The following is an 18079-nucleotide window of genomic DNA, read 5'->3' as shown; positions in this document are numbered from 1 at the left end:
TTCCATTACATCAATATTCCAGTGATTCCCAAATTTCCACTCCCTGGCCAGATGTGTTTCTTCTGAGCCCCTTCCTACATCAACAATTCATACCATATTTCATTAGTTGGCTATTACAAGGGACACTAAAATTAAATTCATTGTATTTTCTTCATCTGAAATTCTTCCACCTCAAATTAATATGCTCTCAACGGGAGTGAACACTACTTGTGGTAAATGCAAAGGTGAACCCCATAGACCTGCCAGACACTTTATATCATTCTCTATTCTTTCTTTTTCATTTTTCCCTCTTACACCAACCATATGTGGTAGAGCCCACCTTCTGAAAAGCTTTCACATCCACTCCCACAGTTTGTTTATTTATTTATTTATTTGTTTATTTAATTTATTTATTTAGAGAAAGAAAGAATGAGCAGAGGAAGGGCAGAGAGAGGGGGACAGAGGATCCAAAGCAGGCTCTGTGCTGACAGCAGAGAGGCCAATGGAAGCTTGCTTAGTCATGAACTATAAGATCATGACCTGAACCGAAGTTCCGTGTTTAACTGACAGGGCCACCCCGGTGCCCCCCATCTTAGGTTAAATACTAATAATTTCTTTCCTGGATTATTAAACCAGCCTCTTGTCTCTGGCCTTGGTCTCATGCAGCCCATCCTCCATACTGTACCTACCTTATGTTGCATAAACTTAAATCTGATCAGACCATTCTGTGGAGGAAAACTCTGTATTGATACATCAAGGCCTTCTGAATAAAACAACTTATTATTGTGGTACAAATGACTTTCATGATTTGGTCTTCAAGTGTATATTCTTGACAATGTATATCTCTCCACACTATTGTACTAAAATACTTGTTCCCTGAGCTCTTGAAATGGTTTCTTTTAACTCTAGGGATTCTCATGGTCCTGCATTTGCTTGGAAAATGCTTTGTTTCTTTATTTTTTAGATGCTTATTTATTTTTGAGAGACAAAGAGAGACAGTGTGAGTGGGGGAGGGTCAGAGAGACAGAATCTGAAGCAGGCTCCAGGCTCTGAGCTACCAGCAAGGGCCCAATGTGGGGCTCAAACTCACAAGCTGTGAGGTCATGACCTAAGCCAAAGTCAGCCACCCAACTGACTGAGCCACCCAGGTACCCCCTTCATTTCTTTAGTCATTTTCTAATTTTTTGAACATTGAGATTCTGGTTAGATTTTTTTTTTTCTCAAGAAAAGTTTCTCTACTTCCATTACCTTAGTCTCTGTATTTGTGTATGTAACTAGATGACTTGCAACAACAACAACAACACTTATAAGTCTAATCAGAGTCTCACAAAGCTGAAATTAAGGTGTCATCCAACTGTTCTGATCAGGAGCTTAGGGAATCTTTCAGCCCATCCCTGATTTTGAAAGAATTCATTTCCTTGGCATTGAAGGTTTGAGGTTCCATTTCTTTGCTGGCTGTTTCTTTCATCTCCTCTCAATATCCCTTCTCACACAGACTTTTCAATCCTCAAAACATCAATAGTAAGTCAAATCCTTACCACACTTGGAATATATCCTACTTCTGCTTCATATGACTGGGTCCACCCAGATCGTCTCCCTATTTTAAGCTCAACTGTACTATAAAGCATAATATAACCACCTGAGTGATATCATATTCATAGATTCTGGAAATAAGGGCAGGACAAGTTTGGAAGTGCTGTTTTAAACAATCTGCCTACAATGCCTAATTGTGGCTGTTTCCCTTATACATACTTGATCCCTATTTTATGAAGAAAACTGAAGCTCTCCAAAGTAATGCAGATTACTACTGAGATACAATGGTTTTGTGTTAATGTAAATGTGGATTTATTTAGGCCATTGTTTTTTAGTTCTATGGTATAAGAAAGTTGCTAAAACATTGAAAAATGTGGTTAATACCACCTTCCTGGTAAAACAATGAGTATCCATTGATGATGTATGCAAAACATTTGGGATTGTTTTAGAATTTCAACAAATTGTGGTTTTGTTATCAGTATAATTTGTGCCAGGACACACAACTAAACTATGACACCACACTCAAATGCAATCTTCTCTATCCTGAAAGAGAGATACTAACAGGTAACAGGAAAAACATTGTTCAATTGATAGGTTTTTTCCTTTATTAGATAATAGTTTTTAGGATACTTCAGTGGTGTTTAATGATAACCGAAAACTTCTTAATCCTTTTAAATTTAATTTATAGAATCTTTAAGCCAAAAATTTGGTTTACAATGAAAGTTAATTATGTAGTTGGACACAGTATTCAGGCATTCACTACGTAACCAGCCACTCAAAAGTATATCTATTTCATAAGTTGAAAAGATATTTATTCCAAATGTATACATATGCCATCTTAAAAGACTTCTGCTTTACCATATACATAGAGTATTTGAGGATACTACTCTGTATGCTGTTGCTATCTATTAGTGCTCTAAAAAAAAGCAAACAAACAAACAAAAAAAACAAAGCATGACCTTATTTCCTTTCCTTACTGTCTAATACTGATTTATATTTTGTAGCTGTAATCTGTGGCATCAGCTAGTATTTATTGCTTTATTGCAACTTAATTTCCTGACCTTTCAGTCTGCTTGAAACCACTGCTTAAAATTGAGTCACATTATCCACAATTCCTGTAGCCTAATGTTGAGCTTCCTGCTTTTTCTCCTCCCTTGACTTCTACGAGTCTGCTAGAATCCATAGAGAACATTCATAAATCATTATTTATTATGTATTCTTCATAATTGTCATAATTCAGCACTCTATAAAACAGGATACCACACATTTTTCTTGGATATGCTAATATTAGGGATGCGTTTCCTGTCTAGTTTTTACTCTATTACCATATAAAACTAGAAGGGCTTTATTTATTCTCACTTTATTATGCAAAAAAATGCTTATGTATTATTGCCTAGCAGTGCTTGATATTTCCACTGCCCTTCCTCTCTGTCTGAAGAGGGCATAAGGGACCAGGGCCCAAGAGTTGGCTCAGCTCCCTTGTCCCAGGAGAATGGCAGAATGGTGCCCATGACCTGCAGTTAGCCCTGCTGGCACTGCGTTTTATGAGATTTAAAAACTGTGCCAAGCAGGACTATGCAGGAAGTTGCCCTCAGCCTACAGAGTAACAGCAAACTTCAGCTGTAGGGGGCAATTTATGTATGGCAAACAGCATGAGGTTAGCTAGATTTCACCCTGAGGAATGGTTAATTTCAATAATTTCAAGAGCTCTGGGCAAAGTGGCCTCGAGGCTGTCCCTAGTTGCCTGGTACCTCTTTTAGTACGACTGGTATGTAATTACCCTAAAATATAAGGACCCAATAAGGGAAGTATTTGGAATGTGGACTTAATTAGTTGTTCAAGATGGGGATTTAATTGTCCTCTAACAAAGCCTCAAAACTGAGTCAGGATAGCATTTTAAACAAAGCAAAAATAAAACAACTTTGTCACACACTTCTAGGTGGGGAATGCGGTGTGTTTGATATCTTTGATTATTTCCCTTTCAGAAACTAAGCTTACAATTGTGTTCAAACACAATTCTCTTACTGCATTCAGAATGTTCAGGAATAAGAGGTTCCCTATTTCTTATTTAAGACATGAAAAAGAAGCAAGTGTGACTTCATAACAGAAATGTTTAATAGCATATTTCTAACTCACTTCAGTTTTTCTTTCTTGTAAAGACTATGTTGTGGGAAGAGTCATAATTACTTACCTTATTTTAAAAAAATACAGGTAGAGTGTGACAATTATGTCTGTCTTCTGTGAGGGGAAAAAAAATGCTGGTATCAGAAAATCTTAAGATCTTCTAAGGATATTTTTTCCTCAGGAATTTTGTATCAAGCAAGTTCAATAGGGCAATATAAATTAATATTACTTTACTACTTGTTGACTTTCTTTGTTGAGAACCTCATTGCAGATGACTATATAAGACATTTATGTCTTAAACATAGTTCATAATTGATTTCTATGAATTCCATGGGTTTAGGAGATCAGGAAACTAATTGGTCATGCCTACTAACTCATTCTATGATGGTAGGAAATTTGTTTTTCATCCTTATGCCCACAAAATACAATCATTTTAAGAAGGCTTTATCAAATGAAAAATAAATGTTTGTTTTTAATTTTACTTTTAATAAAAAAAAATCCTGGATGAAACAACAAAATAGTGAAAACTTTGAGTAAATATTTTTTATAAAGGTCTTTGATGTGGAAATATGGGGGTTCAGAGCAAACGGTCAAGAAAGAATTCTTTAGACACCTTCGATGCCACTTCGATAAAGTGGCTTTATTAAAGCATAGGGACAGGACTCCTGGATGAAAGAGCTGCACTGGGGCTGTGACTGGTGACCGAGTGTGTACTTTATGTTGGGAGGGGGTTACGGATAGCCTAAGTCTCTAAGGGATTTTGGAAGCAAGCTTTTCCGGACCTTGAGGAGGCTAGCTATTGTTAGGAAAAGATCATTTATTATTGTTTAATAAAACCTTAGTCATGAGCCCCTTCAGATGTATATTAGTGAGCCATATGCTTGGAGGATGATCACTAACATATACTTGACTGTTAGAGATAAAGGAGGTTTCCAAAGGAATTTTTACAGAATCCTGGAAGGTTGGGATAATGTTAAGCCAAGATTGCCTTTTGCCCTTAGAAAAGTGTAATCCTGGAGCCAACCGAGTCCCTTGAGGAAGCTCACTCTGCCTGTCTCAAGGACTTGTCAACGGCCTGTAAACTCTAAGGAAATTTAATGTTTTCTTTTTTTTTGCCTTTGTTTCCTAGATTAGAATCATGACTTAGATTAACATGTTCTGTTCACTTACTGTATAAAAAAATCAGATAAATTACATTAGGAGAGTTATCCAACCCAAGTTTTTTGTATTAATGAAAGAAAGTGAATCTAAGAGGACTGTAAGAACTTGGAAATGACAAGCCATAGTCTCGTGGAATTGTTTTAACATAGCAGATAATTCAGTGAGTCTAATTTATTAAAGATTCCAAAAAATGTAGAAATATAATGAATTTTGTTGAGAGGTTAACCAACACAACTTAAGGGTCTTAGTATAATTATTTGTGGTTTCCTTTTGTTTGACCTTTTCTACAATTGCTTTTTCTGCCTTTTTTTATGCCTAAAACCCTTACTTATCCTAGAAATATACAATTTTTGCCCAATAACTCGTCAATAAATATTCCAATAGCAAAAAGAAATTCTGTAAATAAAAGTGTTTTACAAATTACAAAGCCCCTATCCAAATATCAGATATTGTTATCATTATCTTTTGAGTGATAAAGATCAGTAAGAAGTCTTAAGATTTCCTAAGAGTAACACTTGCAAATGAAAAGATTATACGAATATCCAGCCAGCTTTTTCTTTGCTTGAAAATGACAGTCAATATTACCACTGTGTCAAAAGAGAATGCTGTTTCCTGGTTTGTATATGCTAAAATTCTAAGATACTCACTTTGAACACCTATTATGCCTTTTCTATTTTTATGTTTCTATGAAAACGATATTTAGGAAAAAACTATAAATCAATGAAATGTAAGTTCATCTCTTAAATGAATATATAAAGTCAAATCTAGAATCCTTTTTAGTTGAATGTAAAAAGTAACTTTTTCATCACTTAGCAATTATTGATTTATAATTTTTTTCAATTACAGTAAAACCTTAGATTTTGAGTAACTTGTTCTGTGTTCTGTAAGACCAGCCAACATATCTAATAAATTTTAACTTGATAAACAAGCAATGTTTTACAATACAAGTAGTACCTGATGCTGTTACATGATCACAACTGAGCCAATAGTTCTTGAAATTTGCTTTGATATGCCAGTACCTTGGACTGTAAGCATGTTTCTGGAATGAATTATGCCCACAAACCAAGGTTTTGGTGTATTTTAAACTAAACAATAAAGAATTAGAGTGATGTTTTTATTGACTTTGTTATTTATATGTTTATTTATTTGTTTGTTTGTTTGAGAGACAGACACAGCATGAGCAGGGAAGGGGCAGAGACAGAGTGCGAGAGAGGATCCTAAGCAGGCACCACACTGCCAGCACAGAGTCTGATGTAGGGCTCGAACTCAAACCATGAGATCATGACCTGAGTTGCGACCAAGAGTTGGACACCTGACTTTGTTTTCAGTATTCAAAAACAGTTCCTTTTATGGTCCTGGTTAGATGATTATATACCTACACTGTTTTATTTCATAGCTACTCAGATATTGCAGATAGTATGCTACTTTAGAGCTCAGGTAACAGAAGAATCAGGGGCACTTGGGTGGCTCAGTCAGTTAAGTGTCTGACTCTGGATTTCAGCTCAGTCTTGGTCTCATAGCTTGTGGGTTTGGGACCTATATTGGGCTCTGTGCTGAGGGCACCGATTCTCTCTTTCTCTACTTCTCTCTCTGCCACTCCCTCTCTTGTGAATGGGCTCCTGCTCACTTTCTCTCTCTCTCTCTGTCTCTCTCTCTCTCTCTTTGAATCTCTGAAAATAAATTAATTAATTAAAAAAAAAAAAGATTTCAAATCCTTTAAAAAAATAAGAATAATTTGAGGTTAGTTATTTAGGTAAAGCTGCAGAATACACCATTGATTATTATACATTTTTGTGTTTTCTAACCTCTCTGCTCTGCTGTTCACCCCTACCATATCCCTCTTTCTTTTTTCTCTTTTTCTACTTACTCATAACATTCTGCCCTTGTTTCCTCTGACAGAGTTGTCTGTTTCCTTTATTTTTAAACATCTATTGACCTTTTTATTTACAAGAATGAGGAAATAACTTATAAATCATAAAGTCCTTCATAGAGAAGACCAGAAGTCTATAAATAGAATCATGATGACTCAATACGAATTTGACATGTTTTTGTAACTAGTAGCCAAGAATTACATTAATGATTTTACCTAAGGAATTATGTGGAGGTTTGTGAATTAGAGATTATGTGATTTTTTTAACCTATATTTCTAATTTCAGCATAAGGTCATTACAAAGTGATTTACAGATTCTACTTGCCTTTTATTTTTTGGTACTTGCTTTCTGTTTATACAGTAGTCTGAAACAATGAGTTGATTCTAATTTCAGGCAAAAATAAATTATATAATATATGGGACTGGAGTCAGCTAACTGAATTTGGGATAAATTTCCCAAATATCTGTATATCTGACTCTAACTTTCCAAATTTATCAAGTAAAAGTACAGGAATTAGATAAGCTGTTTTTATATCTGTGTGTCTGGTTCTCTAGTAACCTATGCAATGATGATATAAGTGTTTGTTTCATGCATTAAATGAGCTATGTGAAAATTATACTACTTAAACTATAACTTTAAATGACAAAAACCATAAATTAAATCACAAAATATTTTATTTCAAAATTAGCTACATACATTTTTATACAACTATAATGAGTCATAATTTATACTAATTATAATAATTCAGAGTTTGTCCACATGTGCTTGTGGTGTCTATAATGGCTTAAAATAATAATCTCATTTTGTTTACAATTTTTCAAGTTGGGCATTTGGGAGTAATTCAAATTAGGCAGTTATGGTGAGCCCTTGGAGTGGACTTTGGTCACTTGAAGGCTCCACTGGGCTAGATGTGCAAGAGGGCTCACTCTGATGGCTGGCGATTGAAGCCTGGTGTCTTTTTGCAAATGATAAAAGACTATTAATGGAAATGCATGTGCTTTTATATTTCAGCATGGCTGGGTTAGTTTCTTTCTGCAAGGGAATAATCTGAAAAAGAAGCATTCTAACTGACCAGTCTTGGAATCTAGTCTTCTCTAGTATCGGAGGTCATGTAGAATTTGAAATGTCTCTAAAAGCACATGAAATTGTGGGAAGTAGAGAGGCACTATGGGTCGAAGACTGTACAGTCCAGCCTATGGGTAAAGCAGGATACATAACATATTTTGTATTTCAGTTCTTTAGGAATGATCAATGATTGGAAGGAAGTTGGAAATGAAAAAACTTTGAAGCTCCAGAAAAAAAATATTGTAGATAACGAAAGGCACTCTATAAGGAGTGTTTGATTTCTTTATTTTCCTGAAAGAGGCAATTAGCTATTAAATAAGAAGGGATGTAATTTATTCCCATTTCAGAAAATATCTCTAGCATATAGGGAAGGCAATAGAAAAATCAGTTTAGAAATTCACTGCATGAAGTCCGAAAGAAGCAATGGGCACCCTGAGTAAGTCAATGAGGACAGAAAAGAGTCTGTCTAAGAAATATCAAGGAAATAGAGATTAAAGAATTTGATATTGGATTTGGCCAGAGTGAGTAAAAACTAAGAGTATAGGATGGCTTCCTGCTTATTTTAGGAAATAGGAAGATGTGAGAAGTAAGTAGAAGTCAAGTTTTCAGATAAAGGAAAATAATAAGATTAATCCTGCCCTGGAATGTCTATGGGACAATGCTTAGGATATGTTCAGTACGTAGTTTTACTTATGAGCTGAAGCTTGGAAGATACGTGGGTCTAGATTAAGTGTTGGTATTTGAGAGTTACCAGCATGGAGTAACATAGGCCACGGATGTGGATGTATTGTGTACGTAGAGGCTCTGGCTGAGTGTACATGCATAGTGAGAAGAAAATGCCCAACGATAGAGTTCTAGTATAAGGGACAAATATTATAGAGACATCATCAAAGATAAAGACTGTACCTTGGTAATTGGTTTGGGAATTACTATTTAATTATAGCAGGGAAACAAATGGTAGGTAAAAGTATCTCTTTTAGAAGATAGCTATTTTTCAGCTCATTATGTATGCACAAGAATGGGAGGAAAGAATTTAGGATAACTCACTGGTTCTGTCTTAGGCAACCAAATGGACAAATGGATATTAAAGAAAAAGACTGATTAAAAAAACATTCCTGTGTATATTATATAGAATAATATCTACAAATGCATTAGCTTGTTTATTTCGCAACTTAGAATACATTATGAAAAATACCAGACTGTAGAGAAAATTTCAGTTTCATTAGTCATATGCAATTATCTCCCACTGTGTGAAGCTGACTTTCCTTATCAAGAGCAAAGTGAAATGGCTAAGCCTATTATGCTGTCTCTTTGATGTTTTTATAGGATATAATGAAAGATGAATGCTCAGTGCTGAAGCTGCAGCTGAAAGAGCGGGATGAACTCATTTGCCAACTTCAGGAAGAGCTGGTAAGTGATAACAATAGTTGGCCCACAAATATACTTTCCATGCAGGGTTATTTGCTATAAACCCTCCAACAACTTTTTTGGTAGCAATAATATTATGCATAAGCTGTTAATGCTTCTATCTGATTAATTATCAATTTTATAGTCCTAAAGAAGTGAGGATTTGAAAATCTGAGAAATAGAATGGTCTGTAATCTATATTGAACTTTGTATAATTCAATAGAAACAGATCACTAAACCAAGATTAGTGGGATTTTAGTGTTATCTGTCAAAAATCATCTGTCAAAACCAGATTTTAGTGTTATCTGTCAAAAATCATAAAGACTAAGGCCATATTTTATTTTGTAAAGTGTGTGATTTAACTTCATTCTGCTCTACCTAGAGGCACAATCAAGTAATATGAAGCAAAGCACTCAAAAACCTAAAACAAAAATATATTGTACTTTTATTTTCATAAAGCTATCAAACTGTATTAACCTAATGAGATTTTTTAATTAACATAACATCTATATCATAAAATTATACAAAATATTATATGTTTATTGTTGATATTTTCAGTTTTTTAAATGCAACATCATACAAAATTTATTGAGTTAAACTTTCATAACTTGAAAATATATTTTGTAAGTAACAAGAATAGCAGTGTACATTACTTTCTAAGTATGTTTTCAACTTATATATGTGTATTAACAATATTTTACAATGAAATTTACTCTGAATTTAATAAAGATGATCTGTAAAATAAGAATGAAAAAGAGGAATGAGAAAGGAATTTTAATTCATCAAAAGTTCTTAACAATACCAGTGGAATGAAGAAATATTAAACAATAAAAGAGCATGACTCATTATCAAGATAAAAAAACAAATCCTAGCCAATTATATTCTTTATGATGAAGTCATTGACTACATTAACAATGATATATTATCTAATTATTTGATACAATTAAATGGCAAAACAGATTTTATAGACCATCAAGCTTCTGAGAGTTCTCAACATATTAGTGAGATAGTAGACAAATTTAGAGCATATTTTATTGGTTCTTGACAACTGATAATGTTTTAACTGAAACCTGACCTTTATTTGGACTGTGTTATGATTGAGTTGGTGCTGGTTATTGGCTTCATGAGCTTATTACTGTTGTTTTGGAAAACCTATAAACCACTATTTAAAATAGTAATAGTGGACAAAGGAACAAGTCTTACATTACTGAGAATAACCTTTTGTAAATAAGTAACTGATTTATTGTAAATTTATTTTATTACATTAGGAAAACATTTCTGTATTTAATGTAACTCCAGATATACTTGTTATGTGGTCAAGCTTTGTTTATGTGGTAGACAAAAAATATTTGAGTTGAATGAAAATCATGTAGATATTAATGGATGCAAAGAATCATCAGTTTTAACACAACAGAAAATCTACCATTCACTTTGTCAGAGAATGCTGGAGGATTAGCTCAGAGAGAAGTATTCATTTTTCCCCCTCAACATTAGTTGTGATTAGATTTAAAACATAACATATTCAAGACATTAGACCTTCATTTGTTGAATGAAATGAGAAAGAAAATGATTACCTCGAAAGCTAATATTACATAGAGATACTTAATTTAATGCCCCTCCATCCAAAAAAGAAAGTCTTTTGGCTGATTTAGTAAAATGACATACAAGGGCTTTGTTTTTGTTTTAGTTACATTTTTTATGCTATGTAGCTTGCATAATCATCTTGGATATTTAAATTAGAAAATGTAAACTTTTGAAAACAAAGTTTGTTTTATTAAAGAGTAATATAGCTGAAGAGGAAAGTGTATAAGTGATTTAAGGATTTAAAGAGGAGATGTTACTGAAAAGAAAAAGGCATTATTAAACCTGGATTTGGAGCATAGAGGAGGGGTACAACCACATAAAAGCAACACAACCTACTTAGATCCATTAAAACATAAATCCTAGCACACATGTGATCCTGATAACAAATCACTTGTGATATTTTGACAAGGTGAACATTAAACCTTACTTTTATACTTACCTACCTAAATTTGAGAATTTGAAAACATTTTAGAGGAGCCTTGGTGGCTTAGTTGGTTGAGCTTTTGACTCTTGATTTCGGTTCTGATCATGATCCCTGGGTCATGGGATCAAGCCCTGTGTCAGGGTTCTGCACTGAGTGTGAAGCCTGCCTGGGATATTCTCTCTCTCTCTCTCTCCCCCTCTCTCCCCCTCTCTTGACCTCTCTCCCCCTCTCTCCCTCTTTGCCCCTCTCTCCCACTCCTGTGCTCTCACTCTCAAAATTTTTCTTAATTTTTTAAAAAGTTTATTTATATATTCTGAGAGAGAGAGAGAGAGAGAGAGAGAGAGAGAGAGAACAGGGGAGGGCAAAGGGAAAGGGAGAGAGAGAAAGAATTGCCAAATGTCTATGGGGGCAAAAATTTCCCCAATTTAGAGCCATTGCTTTAGGGTTATTATAATCCCCAATAAAGTTGTGTGTTTTAGGATGAATGTCTATCTGTTGGTACCCAGTTTGAATGAAGAAAAAAAAAGTTCTGTAGAATGGATGGGCTTCTCCTTTGACCAGTACATAAATAGTTCTTTGCATGGCATTTTAGGCTGCTAGATCTGACATACAAAACACTATAGACTGGGTGGTTTAAAAAATTTATTTTTTCATAGTCCTGGAGGCTAGAACTCCAAGATCAAGGTGCTAGCATAGTTGAGTTGTGGTGAGAGCTCTCTTCCAGGCTGCAGATGGCTACTGTGTGCTCACATGGCCTTTGCTGATTGCGTGCATGGGGAGGGCAAGAAGGACCCTTCTAACTTTTTTCTTATATGGGCACCAACCCGTCAGGAGAGAGCTGTACCCTCATGACTTCATTGAAACTTAAGCATCTCCCAAGACCCCCATCTCCAAATGCCATCACACTGGGTGGGATTCGGGCTTAAACATACAAATTTAGGAGGGACACAATTTAGTTCATAGCACAAAATGTTGATGATTATGGTTATATTTCATAGTTCCAGATTTTTTTCAAGGACTAAATGCACATTTTAAACATTATTTTTACTCTGTGATTTCAGAATTATCTTGGTTTAACTTCACTTTTGGGCTGGGTTAGTAGATTTTACAATGCATAAATATGCTAAGAAACCCTAATATTTTTATTTTAGATTATATTTTGATTTGGGCACAAATTATCCATATTACTAACTGCATTTATAATAGGAATGTATTTGTAATCATATTCTGAATTTATTACTTCCTGTTTCTCTGTAAGAAGAACAAAAACAAAAACAAGGGGTTTGTACTTTTAGGAATAATTTCAAGATGTCTTCAATTATTATCCCTGAAATTTGTATGTATCATTTACCTCAGTGAGATTTACTGATTTTTTTTAATAGCTAATTATTTGCATATATTTTATGATGTCCAAGGGGATATTAAATATTAGAATACCAGAGTGTCTTGTGGTTGTATAAGTGTCAGGGCAACTAATTGGAGAAGACAACCTCTTTGGGCAGGAATTTTTGGTATGGGTAATCAGGAAAGAATTAGTTCATACATGGGACACTTACTTCTAAGTGCTTTGTAATAGAACAAAATCTCCTTTGCATTGCTGTGAGGTAATATGAAGGGTACTGGCTAGCTGCACCTATGTGACCTGAGCTAAATAGTAAATAGTACTTTCATGATGATAATAATTTATCAAAATAGCTTGTATTGATATTATAAAATATTTTAACACACACAAAAATTGGGATAAGCCAAGCATTTGAAATTTTTTTTCAAGTTTTAGACTACTCTCGTATCAAATGAGATATTAACATTTTTATTTATATTTTTCCCTAGAAACATACATGAAATTTGTGAAGCTTTGAGGATTTTTAATGACTTCAGTTCTTTTAGTTGGTTTTCCTTTGAAACATATTTATTTTAAAAATTATGATTTGTGACTTACATTTATAAATCCATAATTATAGCATTCACTATTAAGATTTAAATTGTGCATAGTGTAAGATTTATTACACATTACTGTTTTCTCTGCTTTTTATCTTTCTATCTTATGGCCTCCTCTGATTCATTTATGGTTTGGTTAGAATCATTTTCCAGGCATCTAGGTGAATGAGTCAGTTAACTATCCGACTTCAGCTCGAGTCATGATCTGGAGTTCATGGGTTTGAGCTCCACGTAGGGCTCTGTGCTGACAATTCAGAGCCTGGAGACTGCTTAGGATTCTGCATCTTCCTCTCTTTCTGCTCCTTCCCCACTCATGCTCTGTCTCTGTCTTTCAAAAATAAATAGATGTTAAAGAAAAAAAAAGAGTATTTTCTCAAATGTTTCCTTCAAATGGGATACTGATGACAGGGTCTCTAAATCTTAGAATATCTGTTCACTTGAAAGATGAAAAATACTGCAGTGGGTTGAATTGTGTCCTCCCCAAAACTATCCCTGTGGTGGGTTTTCCCATCATAAGGGCACCAATCCATAATGTCCTACACTCATGACCTAATCTAATCCCATTTACCTCCCTAAATCTGCACCCCCAAGTACAATCACATCCTGGGGCTAGGATTTCAACATGAATTTGGGGATACAATCATTTGGTCTGAAAGGGAAGTCAGGGTATCAGAGGCCTAAGGGAACTCTGTCCTTTCACTATGGCCACTTGATGACATTGGTTATGATGCTACTGTTTTTACATATCAGAATTCTCTGTAAGATTCTAGTTGACAAAACGATACATCTGAGAATAGAATTAAAAAAACTGGACAAGATTATTACTAAAGACTGCTAGAAATTACTGGTTCAGTGTAGGAAATAAGATGAAAAACTGTGACATGTACTTCACTGAGAATTATTTAATATCTTGCCAATAAGGATATTAATTGAAGGCATGGAAAAGAACTAGCTTTCAGAGTCAGAAACAACAGGAAGTATTTTTTAACAATTAAATGATATTTGGATATATATTTAACATAAATTGTACTTACTGTGTCAAATATGTTTAACTTCTTGAATGTTAGAACTCTCCTACCAGCACAAAGATTAAGGGATTTCATTATTTACTTCATAATATTTAATGAATTGGTATAAGTTTAGGCCAAATGCCTAAACATAACAGCTAAAAATAAGAATACCTAATCAAAATCAATATAATAACAGTTACTTAAATTATTTTTAACTTTAGGTTTAACTTTGACTACTGGTGACATAAAACAGAAATATTTTTCTCACTTATGAGAAAAAGTGAACTTATGGTTCTTTTTCTCAGCTATTAAGTGAAGGTCACGTTGAAGATTGCAGTGTAATTTTATTGCGAGTATAAAACTGAGGGACATTGTAAATAGTACCTTCTTGTTTCTAAAATAAATCTGAGAGATTTATCATATACATTGATGGTGAAGTGTAGCCTTGTGTTTTGGGAGATGGGGGAGAACAGATATTTTCTACTAAATGATTATTCATCTTATAAACGGCTTCAGAAATTTTATAAATGGTTTCGCAGTATAGGTGAAAAGTTTACCCCGTATGATATCAGAAATTGAAGAAATTGGATTTGGTTTTTATTAACGGATTGATGAAAAATATTTTTTAAAGAAGACGAAGGTAACTTAAAAGTAAAAATAACCTTTGTTAGGATCTAAGAGTGTAAATAGTAAAATTTAATTGCCTTAATTAGGATCAGTACACCATGCTATGCATTTACTATTATGTTTTACCAGTAATTTAAGTGCCTGTTACTTGGTCAGTAATGAATTTGTATGGGTAACCACATTAAAAAAGGTGAATATCAGTAATTTATTATTCTAAGCTTTTATAATTTCTTCCATTTTATTCTTCCTTTTGGAAATTTCTGTTCATTTTGCAGCTCATCTGAGTAAAAAGCATCAGATTCTGGTTTTTATGGCATATTTCTTTAAAAGCATATTTCTACTTAAAAACCCAGTTTAAACATGTGACCCATAAATAAGATTTCAGCCAGAAGGTTTATGAACTGTCTGAAAATAAGTAACTACAATACATCCCTCATTAAAACAAAGAAAAGTAAGGCAAAATAAAAATACTTCCTATGGTTGCCTTCATGTTTACCACGTACCATTTAGACTTGTCAGAATGTAGTGAAAGATGTTCTTTTATTCACCGTGTGTTTCTAATCTAATGACTGACGAGCTGCATTGACTGGGAAGCACATAAAATATTAATAACACTGACTAAAAGCACGTTGCATTTACCACAGGCCAACAATTCTAAAAATGTCACTTGTAAGTCTCCTCCCTGAAAGAGGTGGGGTTTTCGGTTTTTTGTTTGTTTGTGTTTTTAATCCTAATTTAGTAACTTTGGGTTAGGTTGTTTACATTTTATAAACATTTTTTAAAATTTCTGCTAGCAAGTTATTACTTATTTCTTAATAAATATTGTATTTTTAAATGAATTAATTGGGAGAAGTTCTAGTTAAAGAGAAGTTTGCACAGAGATTAACAGTTCAGAATCTTTAAACTCAATTTGGGTTTCTAACCCCTGGAGTACTACATACTAATGTATTCAACAATAAATTCAAAATAAGAAAATTAAAGCCTAGTTATTATAAAGATGAAAGAATGAATCTTGAGTTACTTCAGTTCTGTCATTTTATATAACCATTTGCAAGATTTTTATTTAAGATGTAAACAAATACAGTAGGAACTATAGAAATATATTTTGGGGTGGGAGCTATTTAAATTTTAGTTCATACATTACATATTTTACTGAATTTTAATAGCCAGTTCTGAACATCTTTATTTTAAATTGTATGCTTCATTTTTTTTGTATGCTTCATTTTAATTTTTAGAAACTAATGCACTAAACAAAAAAGTTACATCAGAGCATTATTTAATAGTTACCTAAATTTGGGCACCTTGGTGGCTCAGTTGGTTGAGCATCAGACTTCAGCTTAGGTTATGATCTCACAGTTTGTGAATTTGAGCCCCACATGGGACTTTTTGCTGTCAGCTGAGAACCCGCTTCAGATCCTCTGTTACCCTCCCTCTCTGCCCCTCCCCTGCTTTTGCTCTCTCTCAAAAATAAATAAACCTTTAAAAAGTTGCCTAAATTATACCTCTTGCAAAAAGGAATAAATCTTAATATTATGTTTGTTAAAACTTATTACTTTATGGCATGATCACATTTACAAAGCTTTGTATGACCATCTAACTAGCTGCATTTCTTTTCTGGCTATCACTAAATCTCATTTTATGTCTTGATTATTTAAAGTAGGTTTTACTTCTAGAAATAGGGTTTTAAAAATAATCTCTGCTCTAGATATCCAATATCCAATACATAACTGAGTTTTGAAAACTTCTTCCTTCAATCTAAAGACTAACTTGAAAAACAGATCACATAAGAGAAGTGGGAGATATATATACATATATATATGTAATTAAATCTTTTATTCTCACTAGAAGCAAATATTGAAAATTCTTATGTGAATGTAAGTAAACATATAAACAGTCATTTTCCTCTAGCCTCTTAAAATCCCATTTACTTTGTTTAAATGTAAACCAAGCTCTCAGCTCATTTGTTAATATTTGAATAGCAAAGTAGGAGCTGCATAAAAGGCACTGGTAGAACTGATGAATTTTGAAACACTAAAGGCAATTGAAGAACTGAAAGTAAAGCATTATGTATAATCGGGTTACTGTGCATAATAAAGGAGGAGCTAAAAATAAGACTCTAAGAAATACATATGGCTAAATAGCACTTTATCAGGAATCTGAAGAGAATGATTTTGATTTGGTTTAAAACATATTCAGAATTCAAATTGAATAAAATTGTATGTCCTTGAAGCTTTAATAACAGAATAATTCCTACTTGATAAGAGAAACATTCTTTTTTGCATGAAAATCATATCCTGAATTCATCTTAAAAGTAATTCCCCACTTGCTCTACATTCTATTATAACTCAGGGTATTATTTCATACCAGTCATTTTAAGATAGAATATTACAGGCCCATGGATGATTTACATAAGAACAGACAGCTGTAAGTACTTTCAAATCCGCTTTCTTTCTCATATTTAGGAAACATTAGGAACAGAAAAGAAATAGATTAAGAACACTTAAACATTATTAAAGTGTCAGGTTACTTTCCTTTTTTTTTTTTCCAGGTGAATTAATTGCATATATTCCAGAAAAAGCTTATCACAGCAGTAATTACGTTCCTCCTCGGGTCTGTGAGACAGTTGTACAGTGTAAATGAGGCAATATCCTGTGACACATAATGGGGATTAGCCTCCAGTGCCTGACACACTCTAGTAACCCGATGAAGAGCTGACAAAAAGATACGATCTTTAATATTCTACTCCACTTGCCTTGGCAATAGTACATATTTGTTTAAGTCTTTATCATGAAGTGTTGTCATATTGCAGTATGGCATAGATAAAGGGAAATAATTGCACCATAATTTAAGTGCTAGTATGAAGTTATTTTACCGTTAAGACATAAATATATTTTAAAAGCAGCATGAAGCCATACTATGGCCAATTTAGGCATGCAGCAGATTAAATTGATATATAAAGTTGGGTATTTTGTGTCTTTTTCATTTATAAGCTATGTTGTCAGATAATTTAGTGGTTTTCTCTTCATTCTTTTTTTTCAAGTTTATTTTGAGAGAGAGAAAGTGCGAGTAGGGGAGGGTCAGAGAGAAAGGGGAGAGTGAGAATCCCAAGCTGGGTAGGCATGCACTGACAGTGCAGAGACCAATGCGGGGCTTGAACCCACCAACTGTGAGATCATGATGGAAGCTAAAGTCAGAAACTAAACCTACTGAGCCACCCAGGCACCTCTGGTTTTCTCTGCATTCTTATTTCCTTTATTATACCAATCAAGATTTCAGTGTATAGAGTAACATACCAAATAAAACCATTTAATTAGTCAACAAGACATAAAGGTAGCCAAAGACTTAGAATTTGGGGG

At 33.8% G+C, this 18079-nt stretch overlaps 1 protein-coding gene across 1 annotated transcript in view; it reads left to right on the top strand.

The window, feature by feature from the left end:
• Nucleotides 1-18079, top strand: part of CCSER1 (coiled-coil serine rich protein 1) — a 639473-nt gene that overhangs the window by 520967 nt on the left and 100427 nt on the right. The window contains exon 8 of the mRNA XM_029943144.1: nucleotides 9060-9143. Within this exon, the coding sequence (XP_029799004.1) occupies nucleotides 9060-9143 (84 nt within the window). The remainder of the gene's footprint in view (nucleotides 1-9059; nucleotides 9144-18079) is intronic.

Source organism: Suricata suricatta, chromosome 1 (genome assembly GCF_006229205.1).
Source record: "Suricata suricatta isolate VVHF042 chromosome 1, meerkat_22Aug2017_6uvM2_HiC, whole genome shotgun sequence".
Lineage (NCBI taxonomy): Eukaryota > Metazoa > Chordata > Mammalia > Carnivora > Herpestidae > Suricata > Suricata suricatta.
Note: the sequence above shows the minus strand (reverse complement) of the source record. Positions and strands in the feature narration are given on the sequence as shown.